Source organism: Dromiciops gliroides, chromosome 1, assembly GCF_019393635.1.
Source record: "Dromiciops gliroides isolate mDroGli1 chromosome 1, mDroGli1.pri, whole genome shotgun sequence".
In the NCBI taxonomy this organism is placed as follows: domain Eukaryota; kingdom Metazoa; phylum Chordata; class Mammalia; order Microbiotheria; family Microbiotheriidae; genus Dromiciops; species Dromiciops gliroides.
Window position 1 is genome coordinate 30,901,320 of NC_057861.1, and position 16,254 is coordinate 30,917,573.

At 49.1% G+C, this 16,254-nt stretch overlaps 1 protein-coding gene across 7 annotated transcripts in view; it reads right to left on the minus strand.

Annotated features, from left to right (window-relative positions):
• The window catches only part of RHOF (ras homolog family member F, filopodia associated), a 60,827-nt gene that overhangs the window by 21,003 nt on the left and 23,570 nt on the right, over positions 1-16,254 (minus strand). The window contains exons 2-3 of one of the 7 annotated variants that reach the window (XM_043969113.1): positions 10,677-10,878; positions 9,942-10,029 (exon numbers count right to left, since the gene is read on the minus strand). The exons of 5 other annotated variants lie outside the window; for them this stretch is intronic. In XM_043969113.1, the coding sequence (XP_043825048.1) occupies positions 9,942-10,029; positions 10,677-10,878 (290 nt within the window). Of the gene's footprint in view, positions 1-9,941; positions 10,030-10,676; positions 11,596-16,254 lie in introns of those variants that run through there. One more of the 7 variants, XM_043969068.1, reaches the window with a different exon arrangement.

Consider the following 16,254-nt stretch of genomic DNA (forward strand, 5'->3'; position numbering starts at 1 on the left):
GAAGTGAGAAGTCCAGTGGGACCCAGCTGCCTGGAGACCCTGAGTCATTTCCCTCTCCTTTCCTCTCCCTGTTCCACTGCCCTGAAACGTGGGATGTTGGGGTCCGCTGGCCTAATCTACCTGAGATTGGAGAGATTTATAAAGGCAGAATCTGGAACCGAGACCTGCTGTCCCTTTCATTCCCCTTTATCAAGATTCCTATGCTTGCCTTCAAAGATCCAAATGCCCATCCTATCCAGAACAGGAGCTGCTGCCCCTCCCTTTGAGTCCCCCTGGGCCACGAGAATAGAAGTCTATTTAGAAGGAAGCCCAGAGCAAGACTCCAGCTGGAAGGGGGTTAGCCCTTCATCCTCCCAGTCACCCAGGCTCAAAACAATCAGCTGTCAGTCACCTTTCACAATAGCTCCCAAATCCCTTCCTCTCCACCCTCAAGGCCCCCATCCTTATCACCTCTCATTTGGACCATAGCAACAGCCTCCGGATCATTCTCCCTGTCTCCAGTCTCTGGAGGTTCCAATTCATCCTTTGTATCTCCTCCAATATAGCATGAGGCACAGATTCTGATGTCATTCCTCTGCTCAATAACCCTTCATAGTTCCCTTTTACCCCCAGCATTACACTTAAGCCCCTTCACCTGGGCTACGAGGCATGCCTAACTCACTCTGGTTCAAACTTAAGTTTTCTAGCTCTGTTTCATGTTATTCACATTTGCATTTTCTAACCAAAATGAACTTGGAGCTGTTCACCAACCACAACACACCATTTCTCACCTCCCTGCTTTTGCACAGGTCTTCCTGATATGGATTCCCTTCATCTCTGCCTGTTGAAATCTTTCTCTTCCCTCAAAGTCCAACTTCGGTGCCAGGTTATCCAATCTTCTTCCCTGGCTCTTGGATTCTACCACCTGAGAATTCTCTCCTTCCTCAATTTTTTTTTTTTTTAGTGAGGCAATTGGGGTTAAGTGACTTGCCCAGGGTCACACAGCTAGTAAGTGTTAAGTGTCTGAGGTCGGGCAGCCACCTAGCTGCCCCTTCCTCAAATTTTCTTACAATGTTCTGTCTGCGATTTTTCAAGATGGCATCAGGACCTGAGTTCAAATCCTACCTCAGACACTGACTAGCTATGTGACTCTGGGCAAGTCATTTCCCCTCTGCCTGCCTCAATGTTCTCATCAAGATAATACTTATATGCCCTGCCACATGAGATGCTTAGCATTTGTTAAGCACCTACTATGTGCTAGATAATGGGAGAAGGGCTCTGAACTTGGGAGTCACACAGGATTTGAATTCAAATCCTACATCAGAGAGATATTTGCTATGTGGCCTTGGGTAAGTCACTTCCCTCCTCTTGCCCTCAGTTTCCTTACCTTACCTGTAAAACCAGGGAGTTGTACTAGATGAGCTCTAAAGTCCCTTCTATGTCTATGTTCTTGTCATAAGGTTATATAGAGATGAAACAAGCATTTATTAAGCACCTACTATATGTCAGAAACCCGAAGAGCCATATAAATATTACAGTCATCCTGCCAAAAGACTAGATATTATTTAAGGGTCCAGATGGTGTAAGTGTTTCATTTTTGTATTTCTAGCACTGAGTAAGCAGTAGGTACTTAGTGAGCATATAATCCCTTCATCTAGAGATCATCAGGCACCAGAAGTTTTTCTGAGCTGACCGGGCACCTCTAGCCAGCATTTGGTCATCTATTGGTCTTCCCCTCAACTGCCCAATGTTTGTTGATTGACATGCAATGGGCACCCTCTAATCTCAGGATATTGGGGCAGAAACTGTAACCTAGTAAGAGGAAATAATTCCCAGAGTCACAGAGGGAGATGATGGGAAAGTCAGTGCCCCGAGATGTCCTCCTGTCCAGCCTAAAGTTCTTTTCACTGCAACATCCTGATTCCCCCAGGTCCCCCAGCACTTCTTCTCTTCACCCTCACTCCCCGGTTTCCTGTTAACAGCAGAAAAAGTACTGCAAGGCCTGTGGTTCGCTTCAGGGAGGGGGTTTGCAACACTCTTCTCTGTAAGAGAGGAGCCCATGTCTGCAGCTTGGGGCTGCCCAAGGCATTTCCCAGCTGATGAGGACCAGAAGCATGTCTTCCAGAGAAGCCCTTTCTTACAGGGCCCACCCCAACTCGAAATGCCCCCTTTGTCCCTAGTTTGGGCCTCATTCTAGCATCCTGTCCTGACCCTCCACCTACCCATCTCTGCCAGGGTCCCTAGCGATCCCTTTCTGCCCTGGAGTTGGGAAGGAAAGGGTTCATATGACCTTAAGGGCTACAGATGAAGAAACTGAGGCCTAGAGAGGCAAGCGGGAGTGGGGTGAGGTGAGGTAGGCAGGCTTGCCCACGGCCAGTTGAATAACCCAGAGGAGAGCTAAACCCCAATCCTGAAGACTGCAGATCAGGGGCTCTCTGAAGTCCCCTGAACTGTGGCATGATGGGAAGGGTGAGGCCCTGGCCAGGAAGAGGGGCAGAGGAGGAAGAGGCGGGTGAGTGCTCTGCCCCTGAGACGAGGCCCCAGAGCATCCACTTCCCTCACTCCTCTGCCTTGGGTCAGCAGTCTGGGGGAGAAGGTGAGCTGATCTGCCCCAAGGATGATTTCTTTCCCTGGACGTCACCTCATTTCAGGGTTTTCTTCTTCCTTAGGACCCCCTGAACCGCCAAGGAAGCAGGATGACCTTGACCTTGGGATAAAACTGTCCCCGAGGTGGGTGAGGGCAGGCCACATGTAAGGCTTCAGGAACGTGCTGGGGACAGTGGAGAAGAACTCACTTTTACTTGCTTATTTCTTCCCACCCACCTTCATTTCCTCCCCGAAGGGAGGAGCAGCTTGGAAAGCCCCAGCCTGGCCTGAATCACTTCTTACAGGTCTCCCCTCTGAGGCCTCACTTCTGCTTTGGCTGCTTTCACAAGCATCCAGCCCCAACGTGTCAGGGCTCTGCTGGCCCCCACTATTATTCCCTGCCTCTCTCCACTCTCTTTTCCCCCTTGCTGATGTAGCTCAGTCGTGACCCCATTTGGGGTTTTCTTGGCAGAGATCCTGGAGGGGTTTGCCATTTCCTTCTCCAGCTTTTTTTTTACAGATGAGGCAAACAGGGTTAAGTGACTTGCCCAGGGTCACCCAGCTAGTGTCTGAGGTTGGATTTGAACTCATGACGATGAGTCTCCCTGATTCCAGTGCTCTATCCACTGCACCCCTAGCTGCTTATTGCCCCCAGTGCCTCTCATTCGGCTTCCAATTCGGGTCATTCTTTGTGGTTACGGCAGCACACTGTTTATTATACAGGGGGCAGGCTAGCAGGACTCAGTTTATGGATGATTCCAATTTTGTTGGCAACATCGAAAGCCTCACAATTCTGGGCAAGTCTGACACTGGTCAGTTTCTTAGGGGTCAATTTCTTTCCCTTGGGCTGGCTCAGCCCTGACCTGGGGCTCCTTGCTATTATTCCCCCCCCTCTACAGGTCAGTGTCGGCCTTGACCTCACACCGAATGCCACCTCAATCTTCCTGTAGCAGTGGGTGGTTGGGTACACTTGATAAGGGCAGTGCGATCAAGACCCCCTCCTCCAAGGGGCACTTGGGTTGCCCGCAGGTGAGGGTTGTTCAGCTTCGACCCACCCCTACAATGTGAGCTCCTGGAGGGCAGACACTATGCCTGTATTTAGCACGGTGCTGGGCACACGGCAGCTGCTTAATAAATGCTTCTTGATGGACTGACGTTGCTGTTGCTGTTCAGTCTTAGTCATGTCCAATTTTTCATGACTCCTGTGGTCCATACTCTACCAATCCGGTCCATGGGGTTTTCTTGGCAAGAATACTGGAGTGGTCTTATCATCTCCTCTCCAGGGCATTAAGTGACTTGCCCAGAGTCACACAGCCAGTAAGTGGCTGAGGCTAGATTTGAACCTAGGTCTTTCTACTCCAGGCCTAGCGCTCTATACATTGAGCCACCTTGCTGTCTGCTGACCGATACTGTGAGACTCAAATGACACTACGCATGAAAAGCGTTCAGTAACACTTAAGCCACTACTGTTACTCTGGGTGCCTCTGACTTGGGTACCAAATTTCTCACCATGCCCAACCCATCTGGCCTGTTCTAACCCCAGAGAGGAGGCCAAGTTCCCAAGCCTCTGTTGCCTCCCAACTCCTCCCCCCCCCCCAATGCTCCTTCCCCCTTCTCCCCTGCCCCCCCCCCCCCCAAGGAAGCTTCTGACTTTACCACAATTTCCTGCCTGTGGGTGTTTCAGGGATGGGGCGGGGCTGGGCGGGTGGGTTGAGTTCCTGAGGTGATCTGTCACTGTGGAGCCCCCAACCTCTCCCTCCCCAAGGCTGTGGGGTTTGAGGTCTCTGCTCATCTATCTAGACACCTCTGACAGTCCCCACTGTGTTTCTGACATCACACATGTGGGCATTTTCTCCAAATTTCCCATTGTTCGAAGCAAGAAGACCTCTCTCCCCCCTCCATTTGTCTTTCTTTCCAGGCCTCTCCTCACTGAGCCCCCAGATCACAGCCAGCTGAAGTAACACTGATTGAGTGCGGCAGCCCCACAGGTGGGATGGAAAGGAGGAGCAGGGGAAAGATCCAAATTCCCACCTTAGCTTTATGCTTACTATGACCTTGGGCATCTCATTCAGGCCTTAGCTTTGTCATTTGTAAAATATGGTGGGTGATTAAACAAGGTCTCTGAGGTCCCTTCCATTGCTGGAGCCACTAAAGCTTTTCTGTCCCTCAGGTCTCCCTCCCCCAGGGCAGGGCTGGGGGTTGGACCATATTATCAAGGGTTCTTACCCTAGGATCCACAGAACTCTAAGGACTCCAGGGAAACATTTCAGGGAATTCAATCATTCCCTCAGATGGAAAAAAAACAACAAAAAACCAACCTGACACCTTTGTTTAGTTTCACTAATCTCTAACTGAAATTAGTAGTTCTTTCTTTTCTTTTCTGTGAAGCAATCCAGGTTAAGTGATTTGCCCAGGGTCACCCAGCTAGGAAATGTCAGGTGTCTGAGGCTGGATTTGAACTCAGGTCTTCTTCTTCTTCTTCTTTTTTTTTTAAGTGAGGCAATTGGGATTAAGTGACTTGCCCAAGGTCACACAGCTAGTAAGTGTTAAGTGTCTGAGGCCGGATTTGAACTCAGGTACTCCTGACTCCAGGGCCCCTGTTCTATTCACTGAGCCACCTAGCTGCCCGAACTCAGGTCTTCTTCACTCAGGGCTGGTGCTCTATCCATAGTATTTCTTTCTTTCGCCTTTTTTTTTTTTTTTTGCACGAGGCATTGAGTGTTAAGTGACTTGCCCAAGGTCTGACAACTAGTAAGTGTCAAGTGTCTGAGGCCAGATTTGAACCCAGGACCTCCTGAATCCAGGGCCAGTGCTTTATCCACTTTGACACCTGGCTGCCCCCAATAGTATTTCTTTCAATGATAATTTTTTTAAAGCCCATTACAGGGGTTTACCTGACTGCCAAGGGGTTCCAAGAAACAGAAAATGTTGAGAACCCTTGTGGTTGTTAAGACCTTTCCCATGCTAGTGTTCTGTGAGCCTATAGAAAGCTTTTTCTCCTGGGCTCCCAGAGAATGCTGGACTCTGGGTTATTCCCTGATCTGCCTTCTGCAGCCATCTCTGATGCAATAACCTAACATAGCCTTTTTAAGAGACAATGAGGGGGCAGCTAGGTGGTGCAGTGGATAGAGCACCAGCCCTGGAGTCAGGAGGACCTGAGTTCAAATCTGGCCTCAGACACTTAACACTTACTAGCTGTGTGACCCTGGGCAAGTCACTTAACCCCAATTGCCTCACCAAAAAATTTTTAAAAAGAGACAATGAGGTGGTGCAGTGGATGGAGTTCTAGGCCTGGAGTCTAGAAGATCTAGTTCAAATTCAGCCTCACTTACTAGCTATGGGACCCTGGGCAAGTCACTTCACCTCTGTCTGTGCTAGTTTCCTCAATTATTAAATGGGGATAATAATAATAGCACTTACTTCCCAAGGTTGTTGCAAGTATAGAATGAGGTAATAATTGTGAGGTGCTTCGTATCATGCTTAGCACATAGTAAGGGCTAGATAAATGTCAGCTATTATGATTATCATCATCACCTTTATTATTGGCAGCTAGGTGGCACAGTGGATAGAGTGCCAGGCCTGGAGACAGGAAGACTCCCTGAGTTCAAATCCAGCCTCAGATACTTATTAGCTGTGTGATCTTGGGCAAGTCACTTAACCCTCTTTACCTCAGTCTCCTCATCTGTAAAATGAGCTGGAGAAGGAAATGGCAAACCACTCCAGTATCTTTGCCAAGAAAACCCCAAATGGGGTTAACAAATATCAGATATGACTGAAAAAAATGAAGGAACAACAACAAAGTATCATTCTCTAGCTATCTCTGACATAGTGGACTAACATAACTTTTTTTTAAGAGATAGCAGTGGATAGAGCTCTTGGCCTAGAATCAGAAAGATCTCAGTTCAAATTCAGTCTCAGACACTAGCTATGGGACCCTTGGCAAATCACTTCACCTGTCTGGTTCAGTTTCCTCAACTATAAAATGGGGAAAACTATCCACTTTCCAGGATTGTTGTGAAGAGTAAATGAGCCAGGCAGCTAGGTGGTGCAGTGGATAGAGCACTGGCCCTGGATTCAGAAGGACCTGAGTTTAAATCCGGTCTCAGACACTTAACACTTACCAGCTGTGTGACCCTGGGCAAGTCACTTAACCCCAATTGCCTCACTTAAAAAAAAAAAAAAGAGTAAATGAAAGAATATTTATGAAGCCCTTAGCATAGGGCCCGGCACATAAGAGGCGCTTAATAATCTTTTCCCTTTCTTTCTATCTCCCCTACTGGCTCAGGTCCTCCAGCCATCCTGACCAACCTCCTGCTCTGGTCATGAGAGCAAGTACTTTGTCTGCTAGCAACCTACTACAAGTGGATGGGTGTATCCTCTCTCCAATCAGATTAGTAGATTAGGATCTGAGAAAAGTAGTACCTCTATCCAGGAAACTAGGTGGCTCAGTGGGTAAAACACTGCGCCTGGAGTCAGGAAAACCCGAGTTCAGATCTGGCCTTGGACATTTACTAGCAAGTCATTTTGCCTCTGTTTGCCTCAATCCATTGGAGAAGGAAATGGCAGACCATTCCAGAATCCTTACCAGGGATACCCCATGGCCAGAATTGGTGTGCGATGGTCCACAGACTGAATAATAATAAATATCTCTTTCATCAGATCAGGGACCTCTTGAAAGTGGGATCCATCACACTGGAAGCTCCCTTAAGGTTGGGTACCATGTTATATCCCTGTTAGACCCCAGGAGCAGAGATTATTAAAAGTTTTTTCATTTATTCATTCAGACATTCATCCGTCAGACCAGACACTCTGCAGTGCTAATCTACTGAGGGCCTTTGGCCATGATGTCTAAGTAGAGTATGACAATGATGAGAATTTTCTCTCCTGCTCCTCCCCTATACCTAGGATGAGCCACAAAGTCTGTACACTGGGCTGTGTGACCCTGGGCAAGTCACTTCCCTTTTTTCTGAGACTCTGAAAATGATAAGCGTGGACTAGGTGATCTCTAAATAGTATACCTGCTTTGGAGGGTGCTTGTGAAGAAAGCACTTTGCAAACACGACAACATCTACATGTGAAATATTATTCTAACCCCACTACGTTCTGAACTAGTCTCTCCCAGTTCTGACATTCTACAGTGTAAAGTCCCCTCCCCTTCTGATATTCCACATTCTAAGATCACTCCTATCTGTGACATCCTAGGGACACTTGTTATCTCTGACATTCTCCATTCTAAGTGTCCTCTTGGCTCTGACTCCTACATTATATCTAATCCCTGACATTCTAACACTCTTAAGACTCCCAAGTGCAGCCTAAATCAGATTAAAATATAATTGGGAAATAACAAAATATACAAAAATATGATAAACCCTAGATAATGTTAATATGTGATTTTCTACTATTAATGCGTTTAATATGTAGCCTGCAGGAATTATGATGCATGGTTTAATGATACCATTTCTACTGGAGTTTGGTACCACTGCTTTAAGTAACACTTGCCAATTTGGGACACACTATATGGTCTAGCTACTTCTATGGGCCCTTCCAGTTTTCACATTCTGTTCTAAGATCTCTCCCAGGGTAGCCAGGCCATAGTCTAAAGTTCTGACCCACTCCTGATAGTCTATCTACTAATGTCCCTCCCAGCTCTGACAATCTGACCACAAATTTTAGTCGTTAGACCTTTGGTTCCTTCCAGTTCAGTCAGTCTGTGTTCTCTGGTCCTTCCCTGACCTTTCTCATTCTATGACTTTTGCTCCCCATCCCAGCCCCATCCATGTCACCTCAGTCCCTGCTGTCTGGAATTGGAATGAAATGATCCTACAGACAGAGCTTTGTTGTGTAAAACAAGGGTTTGAGCTCAAGGGTCTGGAAGGTTCCTTTCATTTCTGAATCTGTTCCTGTAAGCAGAGGCCAGAGAGGTCTGGAGGCTTATTTTGATCCCAGTGCAAACCAGCCCAGATCTTTCTCTCCAAATGATCAAAGAAACGATAAACACTGGTAAAGAGGGCTCATGGTCCAGGAGCCATAGTTGGGCTCAGCCTCAGCTAAAGTTTGGTACCTTCCTGGGGAGGAAGTTGGGACCAGACTTGTGGGGGAAGTGTTAAAGCTCCAATGGGTCAGAGTTTGGAATTCAACCTTCTATGCTCCTTAAAGACTGAGATCTCATTGTTGTTTCACTAGCACTGAGCACTGTACACAGGGTGTTACATAAATGTTTACCGACTGATGGATTAATCCTCCCAATTTGAGAAATCTTTTGGAAATTGTTGAAGAAGGATGTCAGAGCCTAATTCTCAGTAGCTAGGCCTGCAGTCAGGAAGACCCAAGTTCCAGTATAGCCTCAAACACATACTAAATGTGTGACCCTGGGCAAGTCACTTCCAGTTTGCCTCAGTTTCCTCATTTGAAAATTGAATAGGAGAAGGAAATGAAAATCCACTCCAGTATCTTTGCCAAGAAAATCCTAAAATGGCTCTCCGAAGAGTCAGGCATGACTGAAAATTAATGAACAACAACTAACTCACTATATGATCTTAAGCAAGTCCTCTTTGTGCCTCAGTTTCCTCAGTTGTAAAAGCATAGGAGTGGACGAGATGACCTCTCAAAGATCCCTTGAGCTCTGGATCCTATGATGCTAGAAGTACCACCCTCCTTCTTAATATGTCAAGCATCTGTGATGTCATCATGTGGGTGCTCCCTTGGGCAGAGATGGCTACCCCTTGATAATTGGGAATGGTGTTCTGGAGCTGCTGGGCCTGATAAATTGGTTGCCATCTTGTTTGGGCAGAGCCTAACTGAGCTTGGTTGGTCCTGGGCTCAAACCCTTCCTATCTTAGTAGGCTCTCCTGGAGTAGGGGTTCTTAATGGACCTCCAGGGGGCCCATGGATAGATGTGGGAGAAGGTATCTTGGGAACTTGAATGGGGAGAAAGTGACATCTTTATTTTCATTAACCTCTGAGACGATCTTTCCTTCAGTCATTTTAAAACATTGTTCTGAGGGGGGTCCATCTGATAGCCCAAAGGGAGTCTGTGACCCCCCCACCCCCAAATGCCAAGATACTCTATACTAGCTTTTATACCCCTTACGCCCCCCCCCCCAATCCCACAATGTAACAAGTCACCAGTATAGGCTAAGGGCTAAATACATATAACGTTCATTATTAATAATAATTGCTAATTATCAACTAATGATTATTTTATTACTAATTACTGCTACTAGTAATAACATCCTGGGGTTCTCCAATTCTTCTACCGCAGCTGGGAGAGGACTTGCCTCACGGCCCGGGAGGGAGTGCCTGGGAGAGGCTCCGGCCCCAGAGAATACCCTGCTCTTTTCCTTCCTCCGGGGAAGTCCCCGGGAGCGCCCACTCACCTGCTGTATCGTAGAGGTTCAGGATCACCTCCTTGCTGCCCAGGGTCACGCTGGTCGTGTACTTTTCGAAGACCGAAGGGGCGTAGTGCTGGGGGAGGGGGAGGACGGCGACATGAGGCTGTGGTCAGGGCTGGGGGAATGGGAGCCACATCTCGCCCGAAGGGCACCCCCCCCTCCAGAAGGCCGTACCTCTGGTGGGGTGCCTGGGGCATTCCCCCGCAGAGTAGCCAAGTCCTCCGACCTCTGCCCTCCCTGGCCGGCCCGGGGGAGAAGTCCCCCCTAACCTCACTACGGACTTCCACTGGGAGGAGTGATGGGTTGGGAGGGGGGAGAGGGAGTCGGTCCCATACACCTCATCCCGTGCGCCTGCCACGGGACGTGTGTCTGCAAGGGGAGCCCCAGGGCGACCCCCCACACCCTCAGTCTAGTCCTGCGGTGAGCCAGTGACTGGGGGCGGGGGCTCAGAGAGGAAGGACCCAGGGGGGAGGGAGGGAGCGGCTGGCCGCCAGCCAGGCTACTCCTTCCCCGGGATAGCCCTGCCTGGAGCCTGGGTGCCCTCCCCACATCTCTCCTAGCTGCCTCCCGCTGGGGATTTCCAAGCGCCTCGGACCCTGGCACTGCACGTCCGGCTCAGCCCCGGGCTGCCCCCGCGCAGGTTGGCACGATCGCAGCAGGGGAAGGGGCTGGCGCGGCCTCTCACCCGGTTTCCCCCTCTGCCCTCCGTCCGGCCCTCACCTCCGGGAAGGCCCCCTGGCTATAAACCATCAGCAACGAGGTCTTCCCGCAGCCGCCGTCCCCCACGATCACGATCTTCAGCTCCTTTTTGCCGGAGGCCGGGGCCGACGTAGGGGCCTCGGCCGGGGCTGGGGGTGCGGGGTCTGCCATGGACCGCCGCAGCCTGGGCCCAGGGCGCGCGGGCTGTGTGAGGCCGCCCGGGCTGCCCAAACCGAGGAGAGAGACAAGTGTAGGCGCCTGTTGGGAGGGGGCAGGGAAGGGGGGAGGCGGAGCCCTAAGCTCCCGCCCCGCCCCGCGGCAAAGCCAGGAGCCGGACGCCTGGGTCCCTGCCCCCGGTGCTTCTTCCCCTCCAACCCAGCACACTCCCCAGCCTCAGTTTCCCCAAGACCCTAGACTATTTCCGAAGGGAAAGGGGCGGGGCTCTTCCCAGGGGTTCGAGACCGTGACATCTCCGCGCCTTCCTAGATGTCACGGAAGCTGTAGATGTGGTCGCCTTTCCCTAGGGGAAACTGAGGCTGTAGGAATCAAAGGAAGGAGCTTGGCGGAGCACAATCCCGTCAACTGCCCAGACTCGCGTCTTCAACCCCACATCGCCTGGGTCTTCGTTTCGAGCTCATTTTCATTATCTCCCTTCTTTTCTGACTCTTGCTTCCTTAGGATGGGGGAAGAAGACTCTCCCTCATGAGATTGGGCTCTGTCCCCCAGGCCCCGCCTTGGGCTGCGGCCGACTCCCCGACCTGACAGAGCTTCCCTGTAGTGGACTGCATCCTTTGTGCATAGGCTGGGTACCCATACCGGGGTCTCTCCCATCACACCATGGCTCCCCAAGGCATGGATCTCTGGCTTTCCAGCCTCAAAGATGAAACCAAGTCTCCAACTCAGCTCAGAAGTAGGTCCTTCATCTCTCTGGGCCTCAGTGCCTTTCCTGTAAGTGTTGTCCACAAAGCCATCAGACCAAGGCTTCCTACCGGTACCCAGCCCCCTCCCCAAAAAGTAGTGTTAGTGGAGTGGAAGGAATGCTGGGTTTGGAGTCAGGGGTGGGGGAGGATGAGGGACTGAGGGGTGGGGGGTTGAGTTCAAGTTCTGCTGATCACAACCCGTGTGACCTTGGACAAGTCACTTTAATTCTGTGCCTCGATTTCCTCATCTGTAAAGAAAGAGGTTTGGCATTGCCAAGAGAAGTGCTTCCTTTCAGTCCCAAATCTACGATCCCCTGTGTCTCCCATTTTTAGGAGGGGCTCCCCTAGGGGCTGCCTGTGTTTTGGGAATCAGACTAGGGCCAAGGCACCTTCCCTCTTGCCATAGTGCCTGATTGAGCTCCTCCTGATCAATAGCTCCATTGTTTTGTTTTGTTTTTTTGCAGGGCAATGGGGGTTAAGTGACTTGCCCAGGGTCACACAGCTAGTAAGTGTTAAGTGTCTGAGGCCAGATTTGAACTCAGGTACTCCTGACTCCAGGGCAGGTGCTTTAACCACTGTGCCATCTAGCTGCCCCACAGCTCCATTGTTTTTAATTCACCCGTTTATCGAAACCCCCAAAGCAAACAGAGCTGGACCCTACACCAACCTCCTCCTCTTCCCTTTTGGCCAGCACTGCTTCTGAGGGGGCCCTGGAGCCTTCTCCCCTGTCCTCTCACTTCTCAGCATCACCTCCTTGAAGTCTAGAATATCGTGGGAAGCCGCCACCCACCCTGGGATATACATGTTGCTCTGGGAGGCTGGAACTATAGAGAATGGCAGAGCTAAAAGGGCCCTTGGGACACAGAATGTCACAGCTGGAGGAAGGGACCTTAGAATAGAGAATGGCACAGCTGGGAGGGCCCTTAGAGCACAGAGTGTGTTTTTTCCCCCATATCAAAAGGAAATGGGGGGAGGGCATTACAGCACACAGTGTCTTAGAGCTGGGAGCAGCCCACTCGTTTTATAGATGGGGCAAAGTAAGGAAGCCTAGAGGAGCAGCTGGGCAAAAATTAGAACCCATTTCTAACTGTTCATCCTGCTTGGTTAGTCAGTGTGGTGGATAGGATGCTGGCTAGTCCTAGAATCAGGAAGATCTGAGTTCAAATCCAGCCTCAGATACTTACTAGCTATGGGACCCTTGGGCAAGGCACTTCACTGCTGCTGCCTACCTCGGTTTCCTTAGCTGTAAATGGGCATAATACCACCTACCTCCCAGGTGGGATAAAATGAGATGTTTGTAAGGCTCTTAGCAGAGTGCCTGGCACATAGTAGGTTCTTACTAGACGTTTCTTTTTCTTTTCCCACCAATCGAGGCTGCCTATCTAGCAGGGCCATGTGCAATGGTATGACTCAGATCCCCGGGACAGAGGGTTCAAATTCGGGCAGCCCTGATCATTGCTGCATATTTAATGGCTGTGGACGGATGGCATGGCCTCATCATGGTACTCTTTCCAAATCTGTTGGCCAAGCAGGAGGTCAAACAATTTATCAATCAACAAATCCTTTTTGAGTGGCTACTATGTGCTAGGGCAGCTAAATGGTGCAGTAGAGTCTGGAAGACTTGAGTTCAAATCCAGCTTCAGACACTTGTGAGCTGTGTGACCCTAGACAAGTCACTTAACCCTGTTTGCCTCAGTTTCCTCATCTGTAAAATGAACTGGAAAAGGAAATGGCAAACCATTCTAATATCTCTGCCAAGAAAACACCAAATTGGGTCAGCAAAGAGTTGGATACAGCTAAAACAGTTGAACAAGAACAATAGATTCTAAGAGGTGGGAGAGAGTTCATTTCAAGCAGCCTATAAAAAAGGCAGGACGATCGAGTGTTGTGGGTGAGGAACAGTAAGACTAGTCCAGCTAGGCTAGTGTGCATCAAAGGAAGTAATGAGTAACCTGGAAAGTTCCAAGTAGAGGAGTGTGTAATTGAGCAATAGGGAGATACTGAAGTGGTTTGCTATTTCCTTCTCCAGCTCATTCTTATAGATGAGGAAAGTGAGGCAAACAGGGTTAAGTGACTTCATCAAGGTCACACAGCTAGGAAGTGTCTGAGGCCAGATTTGAATTCATGAAGATGAGTCTTCCTAATTCCAAACCCAGTGCTCTATGCACTATGGAGTCACCTAGATGTCCAGAATGGAGTTATGGAAAATCAGAGTTGTCAAATAGAACCACCACGATGTTCAGTGTTTCCCCAGAGACAGTGTGGTACTGTTGATTGGAGTATAGTTCTCAGTGTATGAAGTGGAGAAGGGCAGGGCAGGGCATCCTAACATTGGCCTGGGTGAAGGTTCTATGATCCCAGTGAGAGAAGAGCCCAGTCTCAGTGGAGGAAGCAGAGCCAGAGTGGGGAAATGACTTGCCCAAGGTCAAAGGGACTAGTTTGGGTTTTCCCAACAGGCAGAGAAGGCAAACAATTCCAGCTATCTCAATACTGTAAAGCAAATACAGGCCTAGAACAAGAGCCTGTGAATGGGAGTCAAAGGGGTTGGGTTTCCTCCTTGGAAAGAGAAGTTGGACCTTTCAGTCATTTTTCAGTCATGTCTGACTGTTCGAGACCCTGTTTGGGGTTTTCTTGGCAAAGATAGTGGAGTGATTTGCCATTTCCCATTTTGCAGATGAGGAAATCGAAACCAAACAGGGCGAAGTGACTTGCCCAGGGTCACACAGCTAAAAGTCTGAGGCCAGATTTGATGTTTTCTGGAGTGGTTTGCCATTTCCTTCTCCAGCTCACTCTACAGATGGGGAAACTGAGGCAAACAGGGTTAAATGGCTTGGCCACATTTGAACTCAGGAAGATGACTCTATCCACTCTGTGAAACCTCGATGTTGTTTTGATCTTCGTTCTCGATGAGGCCCACAACATTGGGGTGATGTCATGACTTGTAGCGAATTGGATTTAAGTGAAGGAAAGCTGTGCAGTCACCAACTTCACTCTGCTCCAGAGCAATCTGGGTTCAGTGACAAGATAGATATACACTGGATGACTGGAAAGGCTCCAGACACCGTGGTGGGAGGCCTTGGCCTTTTAAGCAAAGGCCTTTCCCAGGTCTCAGTTTGCCTGAGGCAACATCCATTGAGGGATTAAGGCTAGGTAAGAAAGGAGGCAAACAAAGGCCTCTTTTACCTAGTCAAAAAAAAAAAAAAAAGATTAAGGAGGGGAGACCCTTAGGGTTTCTGACCAAAAGAGATACAATTGTTATTTAGGCCCATTCAGAGCCATCCCAAGGCCAAAGGCAAAATGAAGCCTGAAGCTGGGGCTGGGACCTATTGTTGATCAATCCTTGTGGGCCTGATTTATTTAGTTTTTTGTTTTTTTTTTTAGTGAGGCAATTGGGGTTAAGTGACTTGCCCAGGGTCACACAGCTAGTAAGTGTTAAGTGTCTGAGGCCGGATTTGAACTCAGGTACTCCTGAATCCAGGGCCGGTGCTCTATCCACTGCGCCACCTAGCTGCCCCAGATTTATTTAGTTTTAAGGAGTGGTGGTCCTCAGAAGTTATCTCCAGAGATCTCGGCTGACAAATTTGTATTCCTTTGGGCGGTTTAGCCAAAGGTAAGGTAAGGGTGTGTTTCTCAGTATGGAAAGAGGGAGAGAAGGGGAGGGAGAGAAGGGGAGGGAGGGAAGGAGGGAAGGAGGGAAGGAAGGAAGGAGGGAAGGAAGGAGGGAAGGAAGGAGGGAAGGAAGGAAGGAAGGAAGGAGGGAAGGAAGGAAGGAAGGAAGGAAGGAAGGAAGGAAGGAAGGAAGGAAGGAAGGAAGGAAGGAAGGAAGGAAGGAAGGAAGGAAGGAAGGAAGAAAAGATGGAAGGGAGGGAGGGAGGGAGGGAGGGAGGGAGGGAGGAAGGAAGGAAGGAAGGAAGGAAGGAAACCTCACTGCATTTCTAGTGAGTTCTCTGCCTGTCACATGACCCATGCTATCTTCTCTCTCATACGATTTCCTGATTGACACTTTTCACTCCATTTTGGGGGAGTTCCTCTTTGGTCCCATGTTGTGGCCTGTTCAAACTCACCTTGTGCTTCTCCAGTGCCTTTAGGGGGATACCCACTTAAAGTTGAAATCATCACTCACACGGATGAGGGGAAACTGAGGCTTTGGAAGACTGAGTTACTTGGTGCTCACAGAGCTTGTTTCTGTATTCAAACCCAGGGCTCCTGATTCCTATTGTAGTCATTTACCAGGCTCTCTTCTATCCAACTAGGTCATTACCCTGCTCTAGAACCTTGTGGCTCCCTATTAGCCCAGTATTTAAAGCTCTCCACAATCGCTCTGTAGCCTACCTTTAAAATAGTCTTTATTTTATAATTTATAATTTATTCTTGTTTTTGTTTTGAAATCACCTAGCTTTCCAACCCCTCTACATCCAGTCTCCATCCCAGAAATCCACTCTTCATAAGAATTTAAAAGAGCAAAACAATTTTAGCAAACCAATCAATACTTTTTTTTTAAAACACCTGACATTGCATTCGATGTTCCATAACAGCTCCCCACCCCCAACCAGCTAAGCAAGTTGGGGGAGCCTTCTTTGATCTCCTCTTTGGGGTCAAGCTTATCAAGTCTCATATCTGTAGTACTTCCCCCTACAACTCTCAGAGGTTGGTTAAGGCCAGTATAATTCGTTCTATTT